Source organism: Leucopleurus acutus (assembly GCF_964270905.1).
Source record: "Leucopleurus acutus genome assembly, chromosome: 19".
Taxonomy (NCBI): domain Eukaryota; kingdom Metazoa; phylum Chordata; class Mammalia; order Artiodactyla; family Delphinidae; genus Leucopleurus; species Leucopleurus acutus.
The window spans coordinates 28,448,529-28,472,991 of NC_139161.1; the positions used below are offsets into that span (position 1 = coordinate 28,448,529).

The following is a 24,463-nucleotide window of genomic DNA, read 5'->3' on the forward strand; positions in this document are numbered from 1 at the left end:
TATCTGAACGTCAAGAAGACAAAACACATGGGCTCCCAACACCTGTAATCTCTAAGAACTGTAAATAGCTACACTGTATGGTAGAACAAAACTCTTTAAGAGATGGCTTCTTTTCCCATAGCTGGAAACTGTCTAGAGTTCTTTTACTTCAACAAAAGGCAAGAAAACTTAACCCAAATAACAGCAAAAAAATCTATTATCATTTAAAGAGAAACAGAAGAGATACATGTGGGTGTGACAGCTCTATTATTAGTTCCACATGCAGGAGTCAATTGTTTAAAAATACATTTCAAATTTACAGTAGCCAAAACTGTTCTTAGGTCAACAACCAAGGATTTTAGAAAATTTTGTGTCTAACAATTTCTATTTATTCCCTCTCCTGTCATACTACATAGAGACATATATTGAAATTTTTTGAAAGGATAAAGAAAGAATATAACGTTTGATCTTGAAAGGCCAACTGCTGATTCCTTGCCACTATTCCTTTCACAAGGCTACAATCAGAAGTTTAAGTAGATTAAGATAACTACATCAACCTCTAAAGTTTCATAGTTCTCTCCAGCCTTTCCCCACAACAACAACAAAAATTACTATGCTTAAATACTTGGAAAAATAAAAATTAGCATGGTGACTATGCCTTAAAAAGAAAAATAATAAAGGAGTAGTTAGAAACTATTGCATTGTCAGAGATGTTATTTTGTAAATTCATAAATCAGGGGAGTATCTAAAAGCTGTTTATGAACTGAATTCTAAAAGCAAGCATAAAAGGATATATTTAATATGAAAGATAAGTAATAAAGAAGTGGAGAGGAAAAGAGACCAAAAAGAATCTTACTGGTATGAAATAAAGGGAAAACTAGGTCCATGAAATAGTAACATATGTGCATGAATTGTCTTTCAACCACACTCCAAATTATTTGAGGACAGAAACTGTCTTACATTACTTCATCTACTCATTCATTGAGCATGGTGTTTTGCATATAACTGTAACTTAATTTTTTTAAATTGATAGATTGTGACTAATGTCCTTAAACCAAATACTGTACCCATGTACCACATTTTATCTGTAGATGCTTAACTGATGCCCTAATTTGAAGTCCTTCACATATCAAAAAATTACTTCAAAATAAAAAGGTTAGCTTTTAAAAGAAAAAATACAGGACAATTTGTTATTTTTCAAGAATAAAAAGAAAAATCATCTTGTTATGCTAATATCTGGGCCACGGTAGTTGTGGGTGACAAACACATATCCTGATATATTCATTATTAATAGCTGTCATTTATTAAGGCTGTCCCTGTGCTAAGCACTCTACATGTACTCTCTCATTCATTCATTCATTCATTCATTCAAGAAACATTAGAATTCCTGATATATCAAGCCAAGTAGAAGACAATGACAAGGGTCACTTCACCCCACGGACAAAGAGGGCTTTACTTTTTAATTGTTCTACAAGGTGTGTTTATCAATACCAGTTTCGCTCAGGAGGTAAAGAACTGTTTAAAGTTGGTACTCTAAGTGCATTATTTCCTGAATGCAACTACAAAATATTCTTAAGGATAAGCTATACAATTTATTTCACAAAAACTATTTTAACTTATTATTAGTTGACATTTAAGTCAAATATTTTCTAACAGGATGGATGTTATATTCCAAAAGGGAAAAAAACAAAAATTCTCAAATAAGAGACTCTTTAGAGCAAGATTCAACAAACTTTTTCTGTAAAGGGCCAGAAAATAAATATTCTAGGTTTTGTGGGCCATAAACTCTCTGTCCCTATACAGGAAAATATCTTCATTATCTCAACACAGGAAAGGATTTCTTAAACAATACACCAAAAGCACAAATGACTGAAATCACAATCTCGAGAAGATATGTGCACTGTATATAACCAACTGAAGATCATTAATCACAATATATAAAGAATTCCAGCAAATCAATTTTTAAAAAACAAACCCAATAGAAGAAAAAGAGCCCAAGAACAAGAAAACCACAGGAGAGAAAAGCGGAAAAGCCAATAAACTTCTGAAAAGATGTGCAACCTAATGCTCAACCTCATTACTAATTAGGAAAATGCAAATTAAAACCATAATTAGATTCCATTTCCATCCACCAGACTGGGTAGAGAGGATATACAGCAACTCTCTCATACACTGCTGATCCAAGTATAAAGTGGCACATCCACTTTGGAGAACAAATTGGTGATCTAGTGAAATCAAGGATACATAGACCCTTTGATCCAGCATGACCCTGCTAGGCATATATGCCAGAGAAACTCTTGCAAATTAAGACAGATACAATAGGGATATTCTTTGCAGTACTGTTTTAATAGTGAGGAAAATAAGCCAAGTGTGTCAACAAAACAATGGATAAACTGTGGAGTTCTGTCAATCTATGGAATATTGTATATAATAAAAAAATATGAACCAGAGAGTCCCAAGTATTGACATAAATATCAAAAAAATTGTTGAGCAGGCTGAGTATGACTTAAATAACATTTTATTTTCCCCATAAACTTCCAAACAAACTGATGACAGGAATAAAACTATGAAAACTTTATGAAAAGAATTAGGAATCCCCACTATGGTAGATAACCCTTGGAGCTAAGGACTGTAGTAGACAATATACCTGAAAAATGCTTAAAAGGAACCTAAAACAGCAAATACACTTGTTCGTCCTCAGCAGCTTAATACCTAGCAGAATAACTTTCATCTTAATCCGTCCTGACCAAAATTTTCAACTAATTTATTAGGAAATAGGTTCTTAATTTACATCCATGGACTGTTACTGAGGAGAGAGTTTGAGATCACCCAGAAACTACAAACACAATTTTGTATGCATTTTTAGAAAGTCAGTCCATAACTTTCATCATGGACTCAAAGAAGATTGTGACTTATTTGGATGAGGGCTTTATTCCAGAATTTATGTCTGATTTTACAATGAAAATAAAATAGAAATAGCATTTTCTTAACAACCAACTTGGTTAGTCACATTAATTCTGTAAAGGAATAAACAAGTTGACAGTCCAAAGAAGATAATTTTATAAAGGTTCCTCTACTGCTTGTAAATTAATTTCTCTTTTAATGTTTGTTAATTACATAATGTTAACATAATTCTAAAATACTTAGTTCACTAATGTATATTTCTAACTCCATTTTACATATGGTAAAGTAAAATCTAAAGTTCTTCAAGTTGCTACAAAATTCATGATAATTTGTGAGAAGCTGGAAGTCATAACCTTAAATCTTAAAGCTTTAACAGGATCATTTTTCCTACGATTTAACTTGGCAAAAAAGCAAAATACTGCCCTTTTTTATTTCAAAGCATCATGCACCTAAAGAGTTAGTGGTAAAAAAGTCAATGAATACTGAATTATACTTTGAGGCATATGAAGGAGGGTTTACTGTTAACCTTTATCAACCATTTGCTGTTGTCCAAGCCACCTAAACAGGTACTGAATGCCTGTTGTGCAAAATCTCACATAAGCACACACTCTAGTAAGATAGCAAAAGTGACATAACTATACCTTTTCCACTATTCTTTTTTAAAAATTCAAACAGTAGTACTCTACTGCCAGTTTCATGATTAAACTGCACAAGGCAGCTGTTTATCTACTCACAGCAACCAGCAGGTGAACCTGATTCAATATTTATCACAGGCTTTCACAGATCACTGCTAACCAAGCAAACGTTTTAATTAAGCTGGAACTTGCTTCAAAGAGCTCATTCAAGATGTCAATCGGCAGGTAAGGGATCAGATACAGTGTCAGGTGAGAGTGTGTAATACAAATCCACAACTTTCTTCATCCCATTGCTGTAAATTAGCCTGCTCTAAAGTTCAGACTCTGATTGTAACAGACTGCCAGTCTCCTGGAATGTGTAACTGAAGTCACTCAAATTCTATTGTGAAGGTTGTAAGCAATATGTTAAACTGCAATGGGCTAGCACATTAAGACAGATCCTTTTCACGGTTGTTTTTTGATACCGTAAGTGTTTGTTACCCTACTCTCCACTTACTGTTTACTTTCTTGCCTAGTGTAAATGGGAATTCCTTAACACAGTTGCCTCAGATTCTGAAAAGTTTATAATCAAGGAAAACCCAAAGTGGTATTTTTAATTTTTAATCTAAATTTATACTAGAACAATTATATTCTGTAAGACTTCTCAGTTTAAGAACAAACACATCATAAAGATGACCAACCTGTATAAAGCAAAAATTCTCCTGGTATAGTAGAACTTATACAGATGTGACTATAGCAATGAGTCTCAAAGTATAGTGATTAGTCACACTGACCAACTTCATGACAAATACCTGGGGTATTTACAACAACAACAACAAAAAGGAAAAAAGAAGAATCAAAGAAAGGAAATGGGAGAGAAAGGGAAAGTTCTTCCTTCAAGAAGAATGCTAGCTAAAAATTGTAAATAGAATGACAAAATTTTAAAAATCACCATTTTGCAACTCCCACGTAATAAGTGATTCCTGCAAGGTACATAAATGGATGCTAAAATCACTGGGTGAAAAGCTGTTGGGAAACAAGATATTCACATAGTTTCCAAACATCACCCCACAGATTACTTATTAATTACAAAAGAAAAATGTGCCTTTATAATGGAGACCTGGTAGTCACCACTTTAACCAAGTGGTCAATTTTAACATTAGCAGTAGTGAGGCAAAGTGGCATTAAGTGCCTCTTGATGTGATATAATAAGAAATATGTTTATGTACTCTTCTTGAACAAAACTGCATGATTATGAAATCCAAACAATCAAGCCATGAATCAAAAAGATCCCAGGAATAGAGAACCCGTGGTAAAAAGACATATATGTGTATTATTTAGTTGGTGAAAATTAATCCAGCTGCACTCTTGTGATATTTGCACTTGCATATTATACTTCAAAAATCCTATCCCTTGGGATTGCCTGACATTTTTATTTTCTCCTTTATTGTATAGTATTTTGGTATTTTTCAAACTTTCTTCAATGACCCTTTTAAAATGAGAAAACAAAGCCATCCTGCGACATCATCTTCTACATACTGACCAAAATGCTATAAATAAAACTTATACAAAATAGACATTTTTGCGTCTTTCACCACCATTAAAAATTAGTAGACAAGGGCTTCCCTGGTGGCACAGCAGTTGAAGAGTCCGCCTGCCAATGCAGGGGACACGGGTTCGTGCCCCAGTCCGGGAAGATTCCACTTACCGCGGAGCAGCTGAGCCCGTAAGCCATGGCCGCTGAGCCTGCGCGTCCGGGGCCTGTGCTCCACAACGGGAGAGGCCACAGCAGTGAGAAGCCCACGTACCGCAAAAAAAAAAATTTAGTAGACAAGTTGGGACTTCCCTGGTGGACCAGTGGGTAAGACTCCACGCTCCCAATGCAGCAGGCCTGGATTTGATCCCTGATCAGGGAACTAGATCCTGTATGCATGCCACAACTAAGAGTCTACCTGCCACAACTAAAGATCCCGCATGCCACAATGAAGATCCCATGTGCTTCAACGAAGATCCTGACTGCCACAACTAAGACCTGGCCCAGCCGAAATAAATAAATTAAAAAAATTTTTTTAAAAATTAGTAGACAAGTTATTATCAATATACAAGCCTCTAAAGCAGCACTACCCAATAGAACTCTCTGCGATGGTGGAATGTTCTTTACCTGAACTATTGAATGTACTTGCCACTAGCCACATGTGGCTACTGAGAACCTGAAATGTGATTAGTGTAACTGAGGAACTGAATTTTAATTAAATTAAATAGTCACATGTGGCTAGCAGCTACCATAGCAGAAGTGTAGATTTTAAATATTACCACAGGACTAAAGAGAAAATTTTGACTTAGACCAGTGTTCAGTCTGGTGCCAAACTTCCAATGGAATTCAAATCCGCATAGTAAGAATTTTATTCATAGATGCTATCCTGGGCTTCCCTGGTGGTGCAGTGGTTAAGAATCCGCCTGCCAATGCAGGGGACACAGGTTCGAGCCCTGGTCCGGGAAGATCCCACGTGCTGCGGAGCAACTAAGCCCGTGCGCCACAACTACTGAGCCTGCACTCTAGAGCCCATGAGCCACAACTCCTGAAGCCCTCGCGCCTAGAGCCCGTGCTCGGCAACAAGAGAAGCCACCGCAGTGAGAAGCCCGCGCACCACAACGAAGAGTAGCCCCTGCTCGCCGCAACTAGAGAAAGCCCGCACGCAGCAATGAAGACCCAACTCAGCCAATAATAATAAATGAAAAAAATAAATAAATTCATAGATGCTATCCTAATAGAGTAACCCTTCAGTTTGCTGTATTCAACTCTCTTAAAACCTCCTGTTTCAAATAGCTATATTACTTGATGAAGACAATGTTAAAATTAACAATTAATTAATTATTACTGTGGGTTCTAAACTTAATCTGGAAAATAAACTAGTGAGAATAACCAAAAAATTTTAGAAAAAAGATGGTTAAAAATAGTATATATTCTCATATATGTAAGAATTTAGTATATATGATAAAGATGTTATACTAGGCACCTCTTTAGACACATGTTCAACTCTTTATTCTGAAAACAGTTCATCAATTATAGCCCCTGCTGAAAAGGCAGACCCAGTATCTACATTAATACCACATGACCAAGCCCAAACACACTCCCAAATATAGCAAGACCAGTAAGATTCACTTTCCTAGGAATCTGTATTTGGGTCATTTAGACTGAGTTGATTAAACTACAGGGAACAGACCAGAACATTTCATAGACTTTAAACCTTTCATTTTGAGATGTGATGGTAAGGTCATATAACAGAGAATAAGTATCCAGAAAAAATCTACAAAAACGAGAGAACTCTGCACACAGAGGCAGAAAAGACACACTTGAGGCCCCAAAGAGAAGACAGAAGCTGCCTAAAAACCTCTCAGTTCCAATAGGGCAGCTGTATATCTTGCTTGATCCTTCTGGAGTACGCTTCTAATTCTTCAAAAGCAAATCACTCCTGATTAAGTCAGGGGTTGAAATATCAGAGCAATAACAAGAGAGAATTTTCCTAAATTGAAAACATCTCCGAATCTTCAATATAATAATTAAACCCACTAAGTAACTAGCATCGTAAATGAAAAAGACTCTCACTTAAACATCCAGTCATAGAGATTAGAAATTATAGAACAGCCATTCAAAAGAATGCAATGTAGTCATTAAAAATGATGTAGAAAAATATCAAATGACATCAAAACACAGTACTGATCTATTATTACAAGGAGAGATAATTGGACATTATTTGCCTCCTGAGTAATGTTAACAGCAAGCATACAGGACTTGTGTTATTCTGAAAAACAAAAAAGAAAAAAACAAGGACAAAATCAAACCTGAATCTAATTCAACCTGTAGACCTAACTACCATTACTAGAAATATGGGGATAGAGGACAATCTTAAACGACACCAGGTGGACAAATTCAAACAAATCCTGAATATGAGGAATCGTACAGAACAAATAACACAGTTTTTTCAACAAATAAATGGCACCTCTCTTAAAAGAAATGTCATGCACATACCTTGTTTGGATTCTGATATTTAAAAAGCCAACTCTAAAATGACATTTTTTAAGCAATCCAAGAAAATTGTAACCAGGATGGATATTAGACTAAGAATTACTGTTTTTTTCCAGCTATAATAATATTACTTTTTAAATGTCATTGCTATGGGTTTTGTTTGTTTGCTTGTTTTTTTGCGGTACGTGGGCCTCTCACTGCTGCAGCCTCTCCTGTTGTGGAGCACAGGCTCCGGAGCGCAGGCTCAGCGGCCATGGCTCACGGGCCCAGCCGCTCCGCGGCATGTGGGATCCTCCAGGACCAGGGCACGAACCCGTGTCCCCTGCATCAGCAGGTGGACTCTCAACCACTGCACCACAAAGGAAGCCCCATTGCTATGTTTTTTAAAGTGTTTATCTGTTTTAAATATATAAATTGTTTTATGGGTAAATAGATATATGATGTCTGATAGCTGCTTTAAAATATTCTCGTCCCTCACCCTTTCCTCCACTGATTCCCCCAAAAAAGAAAAGAAAACAAACGGCAGGGGGTAAATAAAACAAACAGGGGAGGTAAAATATATTGATAATTGTTAAAGCTGAGTGATGGGCACAAGAAGCTTCATTATTCTGCCCTCTCTCTGCTTCGTATATGAAATTTCCTAAAAAAAAGATTCTAAAAATAAGGAGCATTTACAAATATGTTTCTATAAAACAAATACAACATTGATCCTAAACCAGATCTAGATAAACTTTCTCTCAGTTTATCTAGATTTGGTGTAATATCACTAATGAATATTATCTGGCAGCCCAAGATGGCAGAGTAGAAAGACCCCAAGCTCACCTCCTCTCATAAGCACACCAAAACCACAACTAACTGCAGAACAACCATTGATGAAAATGAAACTAATGAATTATTAAAACAATGAATTCTAAATGTAATAGCAAATAGGACTCTTCTACACATACACAAAACACACAAAACCAAAAAACCAAGAACAAAAGTATAATTCAGTATTAGGACATTTATCAATACACTTTAACATATTAAAAAATAAAATGTGAAAATAAATCTTATTCACCTTTACAGTTTAATATTAATCCTTGATGAAAATGCTGAACAAAATAGGAATAAAATGACTAACAAGAAAAAATATATGATTAATATATAATTAAATCAATAATATAATTTATGTCATTTAACATATAATGTATATATAAAAAATATATAACTTATATGTTTTACTATTATAACTTATATACATATGTAAAAGGTTTCAAAAGCCAGTATCATGCTTACTTACAGAAACTAGAAGCACTCTCATTAAGGTCTCAAATGAGACAAGGATGACCATACTTCCCGGGTGCCTGGGACTATCTGAGTTTATATCTGTTCTTTCAGCATATATGATCATTCAATCTGTTACTATTATTATACTTAACACTTTTTTCCTGAGATATTATAAAAATTGCAAAGAAGGTAAATGATCATTATTTACAGAAGATATGACTGTATACTTGGAAAACCTGAGAAAATGTATTGAAACTATTACAAATAGAAGAATTCATTAATGTGGCTCAGGAAAAAACAACAACAACAACAGTAAATGTGGTTTGGGGGAAACAAAGAGAAACTAATATTCTTTATGTATAAAACTACAACTAATTAGAAAATGTAATAGAAGAAAAATCTCAATTACACAGAAATAAAAGGTAAATTACTAAGAATCAACTTAAAAATCAACTTAAAAATACATTTAAGAAGTTAGTAAGAGGATGCTTAATTAATTAGATACGGGATATCCTTTCACGATCTACATGTATATCAAATCATCATGATGTATACTTTAAATATCTTACAATTTTGTCAATCATACCTCAATAAAGCTGAAAAAAATAAGAAAACTTTAAACATGACTGAAGGAAATAAAGAAAACATCAGAAACAAAGCATGGTCTTAAGTAGATGACTTACTATCATAAAGAAGTCAGTTCTCTTCCAAATAATCTATAAAATATATCAAGGATATTTTGTTAACTATATAGGTTAACTCTAAAGTACATACGTAAAAATAAACAAGCAAGAATAGCCAAGACATCTTAAATAAAAGGATCATAAAGAGGAACTAGACACATAAAATATTAATGAACTACAATAATCAAAACAGTATAGATCAATGAAAAAGAAAATAGAAAAGTCCAGAAATACAACTAGATACATTAAGGAATTTGGAATGCAAACATTATAAACAAAGGCAAAAGACCAAGAACAAATCAGTTATTTTTTTTAAAAAACGCTGTTCTGGAATTCATAACACAAATAAAGGCCTAATTTAATACTGAAGAACCCTGTAAAACAGTAAAAAAGAAAAGAAAAAAAGGCCAACAACCTAATTGACACAGGAGATAACCAGATTATTTGAAAAGATACTCAATCTCCCTCATAACAAGAAAGAGAAGTATACATTAAAAGTATGAGGGCTTCCCTGGTGGCGCAGTGGTTGAGAGTCTGCCTGCTGATGCAGGGGACACGGGCTCGTGCCCCGGTCCAGGAGGATCCCACATGCCGCGGAGCAGCTGGGCCCGTGAGCCATGGCCGCTGAGCCTGCGCGTCCAGAGCCTGTGCTCCGCAGCGGGAGAGGCCACAACAGTGAGAGGCCCGCGTACCGCAAAGAAAAAAAAAAAGTATGAGATGCATTTTTTAACCAATCAGGCAGAAAAATGATCAAAGACTTTGATAACACACTTATTTGCGAGAGACTAGAGACACATATATGTGTTTGATATGAGTATGTACATGTACACCATGTATATAATTTGTCTGTATATTATATGTATATCCTTGCTTTTACAATTCTGATAGGATTCACAAGAAACCACTAACAATAGCTGCATCTGGGGCAGGAAACAGAATGGCTGAGAAACTGAGTGTGGGAGACTTTTTAATATAAACCCTTTTGTTCTTCTTGTTTTTTATACCATAGACATTATCACTTTTCAAAGATAGATAAGTAAAATGTAAGTTTTAAAAATTAAAATACCAAATTGCCTTCCTCTGGTATTATAGACATACTAACTCCCTATAATGTTGATAACAATGTATACAGAGGTAGGATATACTGACATCACAATTTTATTCTCAAAAGAGAATGAAGACTCAGTGAACATTACTAGTAGTAGCAACAACAGCAACAACAATCTCACACTAGTTATAACTGCACAAGATAAAATTTTCTCATTGACTGAAAATTGACAGAACCAATTATGTGACAAAACTGTGACTAGCAAAACTTCAAATAGAAATACTAAGTATGTTAGAACAGTGTGGTACTAGCACAAATACAGACAAAAATAATCGAATCAAATAGAAAAGTCAGAAAGAAACTCTCATACATATAGTCAAATAACTCTCAACCAGGGTGCTAAGACCATTCAGTGGGAAAAGGACAATTTTTTCAACAAATAATGCTGTCAAAAATGGATATTCACATACAAAACAATGAAGTTAGATGCTAACCTTATACTATATATAAAAATTAACTAAAAATGGATCAAAAACTTAAAAATAAGAGCTGAAACTATAAAACTTTACCAAAAGTGTAGGCAACAAAAGCAAAAAAAAAGGTAAACTGGATTTCATGAAAATTAAAAACCTTTGTGCATCAAAGACACCACCAAACAGAATGAAAGGCAATCCACAGAATGGGAAAAAATATCTGTAAAATCTAAAAAGGGGTTAATGTCCAGAATATACAAAGAACTCCAACTCAACAACAACAAGAAACAAATAACCCTATTCAAAAAAATAGGCAAAGGGCTTGAATAGACATTTCTCCAAAGAAGATATACAAATGGACAATAAGCACATGAAAAAATGTTCAACATCCCTATCATTAGGAAATGCAAATCAAAACCGAAAAGACATACCATTTCACATCCATCAGGATGGTTATTATTTAAAAAGAAAAGAAAACAAAATAGAAAATTACAAGTGTCTGGCAAGGATGTGAAGAAACTGGAACCTTCCTACGAATTCCCTGGTGGTCCAGTGGTTAGGGGTCCGTGCTTCCACTGTGGGGAGCATAGGTTCAATCCCTAGTCGGGAAACTAAGATCTCACACACTGCAAGGCACGGACAAAAAAAAAGAAAAAGAAACTGGAAACTTCCTACATTGCTGGTGGAAATATGAAATAGCACAGTCACTGTGGAAAACTGGATGGAAATTCCTCAAAAAATTAAACAGAATTACCATGTGATCCAGCAATCACACCTCTGGGTATATATCCATAAGAAGTGAAAGCAGCGACTTGAACACATAGATATTTGTACACCAACGTTCATACAGCAGCATTATTCACAGTAGCCAAAAGAGGAAAACAACCCAAATACCCACTGAAGTATGACTGGATATTCCATAATGGAATTCCATAAATGGAATATTATTTAATCATAAAAAGGAAAGGAAAGGAATTGTGACACATACTACAACATGGATGAACCCTGAAGACATGCTAAGTGAAATAACTCAGACACAAAAGGACAAACATTGTATGATTCCACTTATATGAGGTTCCTAGAGTAGTCAAATTCACAGAGACAGAAAGGAGAATGGTAGTTACCAGCGGCTGAGGCAAGGGGGAATAGGAGTTACTGTTTAATAGTTACAGAGTTTCATAGATCAGTGGGACAAGATAGAAAGCCCAGAGATAAACCCACGCACCTATGGTCAACTAATCTATGACAAACGAGGCAAGGATATACAATGGAGAAAAGACAGTCTCTTCAGTAAGTGGTGCTGGGAAAATTGGACAGCTACGTGTAAAAGAATGAAACTATAACACTCCCTAACACCATACACAAAAATAACTCAAAATGGATTAGAGACCTAAATGTAAGACTGGACACTATAAAACTCTTAGAGGAAAACATAGGAAGAACACTCTTTGACATAAATCACAGCAAGATCTTTTTTGATCCACCTCCTAGAGTAATGGGAATAAAACCCCAAAATAAACAAATGGGACCTAATGAAACTTCAAAGCTTTTGCATAGCAAAGGAAAACATAAACAACACGAAAAGACAACCCTCAGAATGGGAGAAAATATTTGCATACAAATCAATGGACAAAGGATTAATCTCCAAAATATATAAACATTTCATGCAGCTCAATATTAAAAAAACAAACAACCCAATCCAAAAATGGGGAGAACACCTAAATAGATATTTCTACAAAGAAGACATACTGATGGCCAAGAAGCACATGAAAAGCTGCTCAACATCACTATTAGAGAAATGCAAACCAAAACTACAATGAGTTATCACCTCACACCAGTTAGAATGGGCATCATCAGAAAATCTACAAACAACAAATGCTGGAGAGGGTGTGGAGAAAAGGGAACCCTCTTGCACTGTTGGTGGGAATATAAACTGATACAGCCACTATGGAGAACAGTATGGAGGTTCCTTAAAAAACTAAAAGTAGAATTACCATATGATCCAGCAATCCCACTACTGGGCATATACCCAGAGAAAACCATAATTCAAAAAGACACATGCACCCCAATGTTCACTGCAGCACTATTTACAATAGCCAGGTCATGGAAGCAACCTAAATGCCCATCAACAGATGACTGGATAAAGAAGATGTGGTACATATATACAATGGAATATTACTCAGTCATAAAAAGGAACACAATTGGGTCATTTGTTGAGACATGGATGGATCTAGACTGCCATACAGAGTGAAGTAAGTCAGAAAGAGAAAAACAAATATCGTATATTAAAGCATATATGTGGAACCTAGAAAAATGGTACAGATGAACCGGTTTGCAGGGTAGAAATTGAGACACAGATGTAGAGAACAAATGTATGGACACCAAGGGGGGAAAGCAGCAGGCGGGTGGGGGTGGGGGTGGGGGTGTGATGAATTGGGCGATTGGGATTGACATGTATACACTGATGTGTAAAAAATTGATGACTAATAAGAACCTGCTATATAAAACAAAATAAAATTCAAAAAAAAATAGTTACAGAGTTTCAGTTTGGGAAGATGAAAACATTCTGCTTGCATAGCAATGTGAATAGACTTAATGCCACTGAACCGAACACAAAAAATGGTTAAAACGGTAAATTTTCTTACATACACTGTATCATATTTTTTTTTAAATGAAGGGAAAGAAAAGCTGAGAAAAATCTGTTAGGAGCAGGTCTGCACTACAAATGTTAAAGCTTTTCAAGCTAAAAGAAAAATTATACAAAATAGAAACGAACCTACATAAAGGAATGAAGGGCACCAGAAGTAACAAATAGGAAGATGAGGGAAGAAATAATTTTCCTGATTTGTAAATTTATGTGAAATAACGAAGGTAGATTCCGGTTTCCATTTTTGAATATAAATAGCTTGGAAGTCACCACTCCATCCTAACAAGTAAAAAGCTGAAAAGACTGAAAAATCAACAACTTTTCCTGGGTTTGTAAGAGAGGGGAGGACAAACCATTGCCTTTAAGATTGGAGAGACAGACAGGTGAATACAGGGAGTAACAGCACACAGGAGCAGAGGCACCAGTGGAAACCAGTGCAGGAACAAGTGCTGGGCTAACAAAACCTGAAATGTAAGTGATGAACTGCTAGAGGCTCAGTATGCATAACTCTCTGAGTTAAAAATTCCAGGGGTGCCCAGTCATGGAGGGCTCCCAAATATTGTGACATTTACGTCCAGGAGCCAGACCAGGTTCCTACAATACACATCAGAGAAATATACCCTTGTGCTCCTAGTAAGGGGAGTTGAAAAGGAACCATTTTGAAATACCAGGGCACTTTGTTCTTCTTAACAAAGCCTGCCCTCAGGGGAAACTAGTTAACCAGAGCCTAACCAGCTGGGGTATTATCGGAGTCTAATCTAATACCCAACTCTAGCAGTCTAGCAGTCCCTTCTATATCGGAGAAGAGAAAAAAACAACTCCAGTCCACTCAAGCCATCCTGTCCCACCTAAGGGGGTGAAAAACCTGAGAAACTTCTGTGAAGTTCCCAGTCCAGAGGCACAGGCTCACTAAAAGACTAAGACCCAATCATGGGATATAGAACACTTGCCCTCCCTGCCATATCTCACCACCAAATTACTAAAGGCCTGTTTAAAGCAACTTCTTTTACCCAGTATGTCATGTCCAGCTAACAAGAAAAAAATTATAAGGCATACCAAAAGGCAGAAAACACAACCTGAAGAGACTGAGCAAGCATCAAAGCCAGATATGTCAGGGATGTTAGAATTATCATATCAGGAATTTAAAACAACTATGATTAATATGCTAAAGGCTCTACTGGATAAAGCATATAGCACGTAAGAGCAGACAAGCAATGTAAGCTGAGAGACAGAAGTCCTAAGGAAGAATTTTTTTAATGCTAGGAATAAAACACTGTAGCAGAAATGAAAAATGCTTTTGATGGGCTTCTTAGTAGACTGGACATGGCTGACAAAGGACTCTCTGAGCTAGATATATCGATAGAATGCTTGAAAACAAAAAACCTAAGAAAAATCTGAAAAAAACAGAACAGAATATCCAAGGACTGTGGGACAACTACAAAAGTTAAGATATGCATAAAGGGAATACTAGAAGGAAAAAAAAGAAAGGAACAGAAGACATATTTGAAGTAATAATGACCAAGATTTTCCCCAAACTGATGTCAGGCACCAAACCACAGATTCAGGAAGCTCAGAGAACACCAAACAAGATAAATGTCCAAAAAATTACATGTAAACATATCATCTTCAAACTACAGAAAATCAAAGATAAAAAAAAAAAATCCTGAAAGAAACCAGTTACCCACAGAGGAACAAAGATAAGAATTACATCCAACTTCTCCTCGAAAGCATGCAAGCAAGAAGAGAGTGGAGTGAAATATTTAAAGCGTTGACAGAAAGAAAACACCAACCTAAAATTCTGTACCCTGAGAAATTATCCTTCAAAAGTGAAGGAGAAATAAAGACTTTCTCAAACAAAAATTGAGGGAATTTGTTGCCAGTAACTTTCAAGAAATATTAAAAGAAGTTCTTCAAAGAGAGGAAAAATTCTTTATATACATAAAGTAAGAAAGAGCATGGAAAAAGGAATAGTAAATATGAATTTAAAACTTTCATTTTTCTTATTTGACCTAACATATAACAGTTTGTTCAAAATAATAATACCAATAATATCAATAAATAATAGTATACAGTTGACCCTTAAAACAGGTTTGAACTGCACAGTTCCACTTACATAAGTTTTTTTTGGTAAATATATTGGAAATTTTTTTGAAGATTTGCAAGAATTTGAAAAAACTCACAGATGAACCATGGAGCTTAGAAATACAAATAAATAAATAAATAGGAAAAAGGTATGTCATAAATGCATGAAATATACATAGATGCTAGTCTATCCTTACATAGGCATAAGGTGAGTGATAGTTAATATAAAATTAATGTGTTAGTTTTCTTACTATTTTATAACTTTCAAAGAATTACATTACCATATAATATTCCTCTCTGTTTCATAACTGGAGAAACTGCACATCAGCATATCATCACAGGTAAGTGTTTTTTAAAAAAATGTAACAATGTTTCCAATACCATATTGTGAATATGACTGTAATACTTTATACCTTACAATTTTAAATGATTCATTCATTCATGTATAGGTCAGGCTACTGTGAAGCAACTGTATCAATTACACTAAGTTACCATAAAGTAAACATACTGCTGCTTTTTCATTATCAACGTATGAATTTTTATACCTCTAAATAAATATACATTTCTTTTTCACATCATCTTTTCATTTTTGATGTCCAGTGTTAGAAATGCATATAACATTTACAGTGCTTTGTATCATATAAGATAATATTGTTGTAGGTATTGACAGATGCTTCATCATCTTATAGATGATGTAAACTTACAGTATTGATACAGTACTGTAGATATATTTTCTCTTCCTTATGATTTTCTTAATAACATTTTCCTCTCTCTAGCTTACTTTATTGTAAGAATACATATAACATGCAAAATATGCATTAATTGACTTTATGTTATATATTGGTAAGGCTTCTGGTCAACAGTAGGCTACTAGTACTTAAGTTTTGGGGGAGTCAAAAATTATACACAGATTTTTGACTGCTGGGGGGGTGGTGCCCCTAACCCCTGCATCGTTCAAGAGTCAACTGTATATGCGTGAAATAAATGACAGCAATCATACAAGGGATGGAGTGAGGAATTAAGATTACACTGTTATTTTTATAAGGTACTCACACTACCCATGAAGTGATATAGTGTTATGGGAAAGCACATTTGGATTTGCCATAAATACATATTGCAAAACCTAGGGCAACCAGTAAAAAAGGGGAAGGGAGGGAGGGAGGGAAGGAATATGATGGTTATGCTAGAAAGGAGAGAAAATGGAATCAAATAAAATACTTATTTAGTGTCTGTGCCACTGCACAGGGCCAGAGCCCACCTGGGCCAGACCCTGGGCCACTACCTGGGCCAAGCCCCACGCGTGCGTCCCACTGGTGCTCCCTGCGGTGGCAGAAGTTCTGCAGGTTGCATTGAACTTGGGACCTCTGCAAAGAAGACCGTCTGGGTTTTTTTCGTTCCGAGATTGCAGCCTCCAGCCACGCACGAGTGCTGGATATGTACCAGGCAATGCTGAGGGAGAGCAAGCACTTCAGTGCCGACAACTACAGAACTTACACCATCAGGAGGATAAGAGATGTCTTCAGAGAAAATAAGAATGTAAAGGATCCTGTAAAAATTCAAGCCCTAATGAATAAAGCCAAAAGAGACCCTGGGATAATCCATAGACAGGTCCACATTGGCCAACTATATTTGACTGACAAGCTTGTCAGTTAGAATCAAGAGAAGCCCAGGACCTAGGGAGCTGGGACCAGCCACCACCGGCAGCCATGGACCACCTTCAGCATCCATTCTGCTTTGCATGGGGGCTCCCAGCAGACCACGAGTGGCCTTTGCATCAGCTTTAAATAGGCTCTTGCTGTATCTGCCCTAAGAACTGATAAACTGAATGAGGTTTCCATTCTTCTGCAGCCTTAGTGACAAAGAATGGCTGTCTCTCCTTGGTTCAAGTGTTAGAATGAAGAGCTGGAGCTCCTCAAAAGACTGTTGTGTATTATTGTGTCTCCTCCACCCCACCCCTCTTTTGTAGCTCCTCAGCACTTGTATAGAGCATTTCCAGATTTTGTTTGTTGGTCCTTGACAATAAACTACAAAATGCATAAAAATAGTGGGAAACAAAAAGAGGAACACAGAACAAAAGCAAAAAATAGAAAACAGTCATAAATATGGTAAATATTAATCCAACCTTATAAATAATCACTTTGAACATCAATGGTCTAAATACACCAATTAAAAGATAAATTGTCAGAGAAGATCATAAAACAAGACCCAAATATTTGATGTCTAAAAGAAACCCACTTTAGAGATGAAAAAACTTATATATTAAAAGTAAATGAAGGGAGAAAAATATACCATGCTAACACTAATCAGAAGAAAGCAGAGTACCTACATTAATTCCAGACACAGAAGACCTCAAAGAAAGGAAAGTTATCAGAGATTAAAAAAAAAAAAGGGCATTACATAATGATAAAGGGGCCAATTCTCCAAGAAAAAAATACCAATCCTTAACATGTATGTGCCTAACAACAGTGTGTCAAACTATATGGAGCAAAAATTAATAGAACTGCAAGAGAAATAGATAAATCCACTATCATAGGTGGAGTTGCTATCAGAAATGGACAAACCTAGCAAGCAGAAAATCACTAAGGACATAGCTGAACTCAACAATATCACCAATCAACTGGATATAACTGACATAACTGAAGTAGTCTATAGACTACTTCATAGTCTATAGACTACTTCATACAACAGTGGTAGAATACACATTCTTCCCAACTTCACGTGGACCATTTACCAAGACAGACCACATTCTGGAGATAAAACATACTTTAACAAGTTTAAAAAAATAAAAATCATAACAATGTCTGCACTCAGACCACAATCGAATTAAATTAGAAATCAGTAACAGAAAGATAACTAGAATATCCCAAAATATGTGAGGATTAAACAACACATGGCTAAATAACACATGGATCAATGAAAAAATCCCAAGAGAAATTTAAAAATAGTTTGTGCTTAATGAAAATAAAAACACACCTTATCAAAATACATGGTAGCCAGTGAAAGTAGTATTGTGAGAAGAATTTATAGCACTGAAAGCATATATTAGAAAAGAAGAAAGATCTGAAGTCAATAATCTAAGCTGCTACCTTAGAAAACTAGAGAAAGAGCAAACTAAATCCAAATTAAGCAGAAGAAAAGAATAATAATTAGAGCTTAAATCAGTGAAATTGAAACCAGAAACTCAATGGAGAAAAATCAATGAAACCAAAAACCTGCTTCTTTGAAAAAAAATCAATAAAATCAGTAAGTCTCTAGCCAGGCTCACTAAGAAAAAAAGAGAGAAGACAAAAATTACTAATACCAGAAATGAAAGAGCAACATCACTACAGAGCCTATGGATGCTAAGGATAATTAAAAAAACATACTATGAACAACTCTATGCCCACAAATTTGATAATCTAATGAAATAGACCAATTCCTTGAAAGATACAATTTGCCAAATCTGACACAAGAAGAAATGGACAATATGAATAGGCCTAGATGTATTAAACAATTAAATCAATAATTAGTAACCTTCCAAAAAGAGAGCACCACATCCAGACAGGTTCACTTGTGAATTCTACCAAACATTTAAGGAAGAAACTATACCAGTTCTCTACAATCTTTTTCAGAAGATAGATGCAGAGGGAATGCTGCCAACTCATTCTATTAGGCCAGCATTATCCTAATACCAAAACCAGGCAAAGACATTAAAAGAAAGCTACACACCAATATCTCTCATGGACACAAATGCAAAAATCCTCAACCAAATAATAGCAAGATAATATTAACAAAATTAATCCAACAGTGTGTAAAAAGAATTATAAACCATGACCAAGTGTGATCTATCCCAGCTATGCAGGTTGGTTCAACATTTGAAAATCAATTAATATAATCCATCACACACTGGTGGGCTACGAAAGAAAAATCACATGATCATATCAATAGCTGCAAAAAAGGATTTGACAAAATCCACACATACATGATAAAAACCCTCAGTATACTAGGAAGAGAGGAGCACTTCCTCAAGTTGAGAAAGAACATCTACAAAAAAAACCCTAAAGCTAACATCATACTTAATAGTGAGAAACTTAAAAGATTTCTGAGATCAGGTACAAGGCAATGACATTCCCTCTCACCATTTCTTTTCAACTGTATGTCTTTCCTTATGTTATAAGACAAGAAAAGAAAATATAGGTATACAAATTGAGAGGGCTTCCCTAGTGGCTCAGTGGATAAGAATCCTCCTTCGAATGCATGGGACATGGGTTCAAGCCCTGGTCCAGGAAGATCCCACATGCTGCAGAGCAACTAAGCCAATGCTCCACAACTACTGAGCCTGTGCTCTATAGCCCGCGAGCCACAACTACTGAGCCCATGTGCCACAACTACTGAAGCCCATGTGCCACAACTACTGAAGCCCATGTGCTTAGAGCCTGTGCAACAAGAGAAGCCACCACAGGGAGAAGCCCACGCACTGCAACAAAGAGCAGCCCCCGCTCACCATGACTAGAGAAAGCCCGCACGCAGCAACAAAGACCCAACGAGCCAAAAATAAATAAATAAATTTATTTATTTAAAAAAAAAAATTGAGAAGGAAGATATAAAACTGTCTCTGTTTGCCAATCGTCTATGTAGAAAATTTGGAAGTATCAATAAAAAACCTCCTGAAACTAATAAGTGATTATATCAAGGTTCGAGGATACAAGGTTCATTTATAAAGGTCAATTACTTTCCTATATACTAACAATGAACAAGTGGATTTTGGAATTAAAAACACAATACCAATTACATTAGCACCCCCGAAAATGAAATACCTAGGTCTAAATCTGACAAAATATGTACAAGATCTATAGGAGGGAAACTACAAAATTCTGATGAACAAAATCAAAGAAAAACAAAATAAATGCAGAAACATTCCATGTTCATGGACAGGAAGACTCAGTATCATTAAGATGTCAGTTCTTCCCAACTTCATCTATAGATTAAATTCAATCTCAATCAAGATCCCAGTAAGTAATTTTGTGAATACTGACAAACTAATTCTAAACTGTATATGAAAAGGTAAAAGATCCAAAATAGCCAACACAATACTGAAGGAGAAGAACAAAATTGGAGGACTATGCCATCCAACTTCAACACTTATTATAATCAAGACAGTATGACAGGCAAAAGAACTGACAAATACACTGATGGAACAGAATAGAGAGTCCAGAAATAAGCCAACATAAATATAGTTAACTGAACTTTGATAAAAGAGCAAAGGCAAAACACTGGAGCAAAGACAGCGTCTTCAACAAATGGCACTGGAACCACTGGACATCCACATGCAAAAAGAATGAACCTAGATCCACATCTCACAACCTACACATAAATAAACTCAAAGTGAACCCAGACCTAAATGTAAAACACTAAAGTATGAAACTCCTAGAAAAGAACAAAGGCAAAAACCTAGATGACCTTGGGTATGGTGCTGACTTTTTAGATATAACACCACAGGTACCATCTGTGAAAGAAATAATTAATAATCTAGATTTCATTAAAATTAAAAACTTCTGCTCTGTGAAAGACAAGGTCAAGAGAATGAGAAGGCAAACCTCAGCCTGGGAAAAGAATACTTGCAAAAGACACATCTGATAAAGGAATTAACCAAAATATACAAAAAAGCACTCTTAAAACTTAACAAGAAAACAAACAACCCAATTTAAAAATGGGCCAAAGACCTTAGACACCTCACCAAAGAAGACAAAAATGTAGCAAATAGGGGCTTCCCTGGTGGTGCAGTGGTTAAGAATCTGCCTGCCAATGCAGGGGACACAGGTTTGAGCCCTGGTCTGGGAAGATCCCACAGGCCACGGAGCAACTAAGCCTGTGTGCCACAACTACTGAGCCTGTGCTCTAGAACCCACGAGCCACAACTACTGAGCCCGCGTGCCTAGAGCCCGTGCTCCACAACAAGAGAAGCCACCGCAATGAGAAGCCTTCTCACCGCAACAAAGAGTAGCGCCTGCTCACTGTAACTAGAGAAAGCCTGTGCACAGCAACGAGGACCCAATGCAGTCCAAAATATTAAATAATTGATTAATTATTTTAAAATGTAGCAAATAAGCATATGAAAAGATGCTCAACATCATATGTCATTAGACTAATGCATGTTAAACGAGATACTACCACACACTTATTAGAATGGCTAAAATCAGGAAAAATGACAACAGCAAATGCTGACAAGAATGTGGAGATCTGGAACAAAAGGAATTCATTCATTGCCAGTGGAATGCAAAGTAGTACAGACACTTCGAAAGAAAGTTTGGCAGTCTCTTACAAAACTAAACCTACTCTTACCATATGATCAAGCAGTCATGCTCCTTAGTATTTACCCATAGGAGGTGAAAACATATGCCCACACAAAACCTGCACACAAATGATGAGAGCAGCTCTATTCATAACTGCCAAAACTTGGAAGCAATCACTGTGTCCTTCAGTAGGTGAATGGATAAATAAACTGTGGTACATCCAGACAATGGAATAGTACTTAGCACTAAAAGTATATGAGCTATTAAGCCATAAAAAGACAAGGAGGAATCTTAAATATTACTACATACTGAAGGGCTGTAGTCTGAAGGGCTACATACTGTATGATTCCAACTATATATGCCATTCTGGAAAAGGCAAAACTATGGAGAGAGTAATAAGATCAGCAATTGACAGTGGTTTGCAGGGAGAGAGGGAAGGGATGAATAGGCAGAACACAAAGGATTTTTCGGGCAGTGAAAATACTCTGTACGATATAATGGTAGATACATGTTATTATACATTTGCCCAAACCCATTCAATGTACAGCACCCAGAGTGAATGGTAATGTAAACTATGGACATTGGGTGATTATGACCTCTCAATGTAGGTTCATCAGTCGTAAGAAATGTATCATTCTGGTGGGGGATGTTGATAATGAGGTGGCTGGGGAAGGGCATATATGGAAAACCTGTGTACCCTCCCTTCAATTTTACAGTGATCCTTAAACTGCTTTATAGAGTCTCAATTAAAAATTCGTAATTGGGCTTCCCTGGTGGCGTAGTGGTTGAGAGTCTGCCTGCCAATGCAGGGGACACGGGTTTGTGCCCTGGTCCGGGAAGATCCCACATGCTGCGGAGCGGCTGGGCCCATGAGCCACGGCCGCTGAGCCTGTGTGTCCGGAGCCTGTACTCCGCAACGGGAGAGGCCACAACAGTGAGAGGCCCGTGTACCGCAAAAAAAAAAAAAAAAAAAAATTCGTAATTAAAAAAATAACTGATGATTTAAGAGAAAAAATAATAAAAAAATACTCTATGGTTCACAATACATACAAAAGTATATAACAAAAATTACCAGGGCAGAGTCAATATGGCAGAGTAAGAGGACACAGAGTTTGCATCTCCCCACAACTAGGGCACCTACCAGGCACTGGTGGGGGACCATGGACACCTAAGGGGACAGGAAGAACCCCCGAGCAACTGAGTAGGACAAGGGGAGAGGAGAACTGGAGGTGGGATGGGACTGGCACCCCTGAGGGGTGACTGCAGGAGGGGACGGGTTCCCACGCTCAGGAGGGGCCCACTCACAATGAGGGGATCAGTGGGGACAGGGAGAGACCCTCAGGGGATTAGAGGACCGGAAGAGAATAGGCAAGCATTTCCCCCACCCACTCGAGCCCCCAGGAGCCTACTAAGGTCCCAGACTTGATCCTCTGCCCTCTTGAGGCCCCGTCCAGCCACACTGGGCCTAAGTCCTATCTCCGCACCCCCACCCAGGGCCTTATCTGAGGCTAGACCCTGCCCCACCTAGACTCCATCCACCACAGCCAAGGGCTTTACAGGCATTTTTTTCTTTTTGCATTTCTTTTTCTTTTTCTTTTTGTGGTTGTGGTTCTGTTTTACCTTGTTGTTGTTGTTGTTTCACTTATACTTTTATTTTTTCTAATAATTTTTTTATTTTTCTAATTTTATTTTATCTCTTATTCTTTGTTATTTTTCTGCTCATTTTGGTTTGTTCCCCCCTCTTTTCTTTTTGCTGTTGTGGTTCTGTTTAACCCTGTTGTTTTTGTTTCACTTATATTTTTATTTTTTCTAATATATTTTCTATTTCTCTAATATTATTTTATTTTTTATTCTTTGTTATTGCACTGCTTTTTTTTTTCTTTTGTCACGATGTGGCTGGCGGGATCTTGGTTCCCAGGTAAGAGGTGAGGTCTCAGTTCCTGTGGTGGGAGTGCCAAGTCCAAACTGCTGGACTAAAAGAGAACCTCAGACCTCAGGGAATATTCATCAGAGTGAGGTCTCCTGGAGATCCTCATCTCGGCACAAAGACCCGGCTCTACCCAACAGCCTAAAAATTCCAGTGCTGGATGCCTCAGGTCAAACAATCAGTAAGACAGGAACACAGGCCCACTCATCAAAAAAAACAGAGAACAAAAGAATACGTTACAGACGAAGGGGCCAGGTAAAAACCTACAGGACCAAATAAATGAAAGGAAATAGGCAACCTACCTGAAAAAGAATTCAGAGTAATGTTAGTAAAAATAATCCAAAATCTCAGACACAGAATGGAGGCAAGGACGGAGAAAATACAAGAAATGTTTAACAAAGACCTATAAGAACTAAAGAACAAAGAGTGATGAACACCACAATAACTAAAATGAATAATACACTACAAGAAATCAATAGCAGAAAAACGGAGGCTGAAGAACGAATAAGTGAGCTGGAAGATAGAATGGTGGAAATAA

The 24,463-nt window shown here is 36.5% G+C and overlaps 2 protein-coding genes across 2 annotated transcripts in view; one reads left to right on the top strand and one right to left on the bottom strand.

Moving 5' to 3' along the window:
- Positions 1 to 24,463, bottom strand: part of BRIP1 (BRCA1 interacting DNA helicase 1) — a gene marked incomplete at both ends in the record, with an annotated part of 196,385 nt that overhangs the window by 133,758 nt on the left and 38,164 nt on the right.
- LOC309975206 (LYR motif-containing protein 4-like) lies at positions 17,161 to 17,379 on the top strand (the record flags this gene model as incomplete). Its single annotated transcript, XM_082860177.1, has 1 exon — positions 17,161 to 17,379. One exon carries the CDS (start codon positions 17,161 to 17,163, stop codon positions 17,377 to 17,379), a length of 219 nt encoding a protein of 72 aa, XP_082716303.1.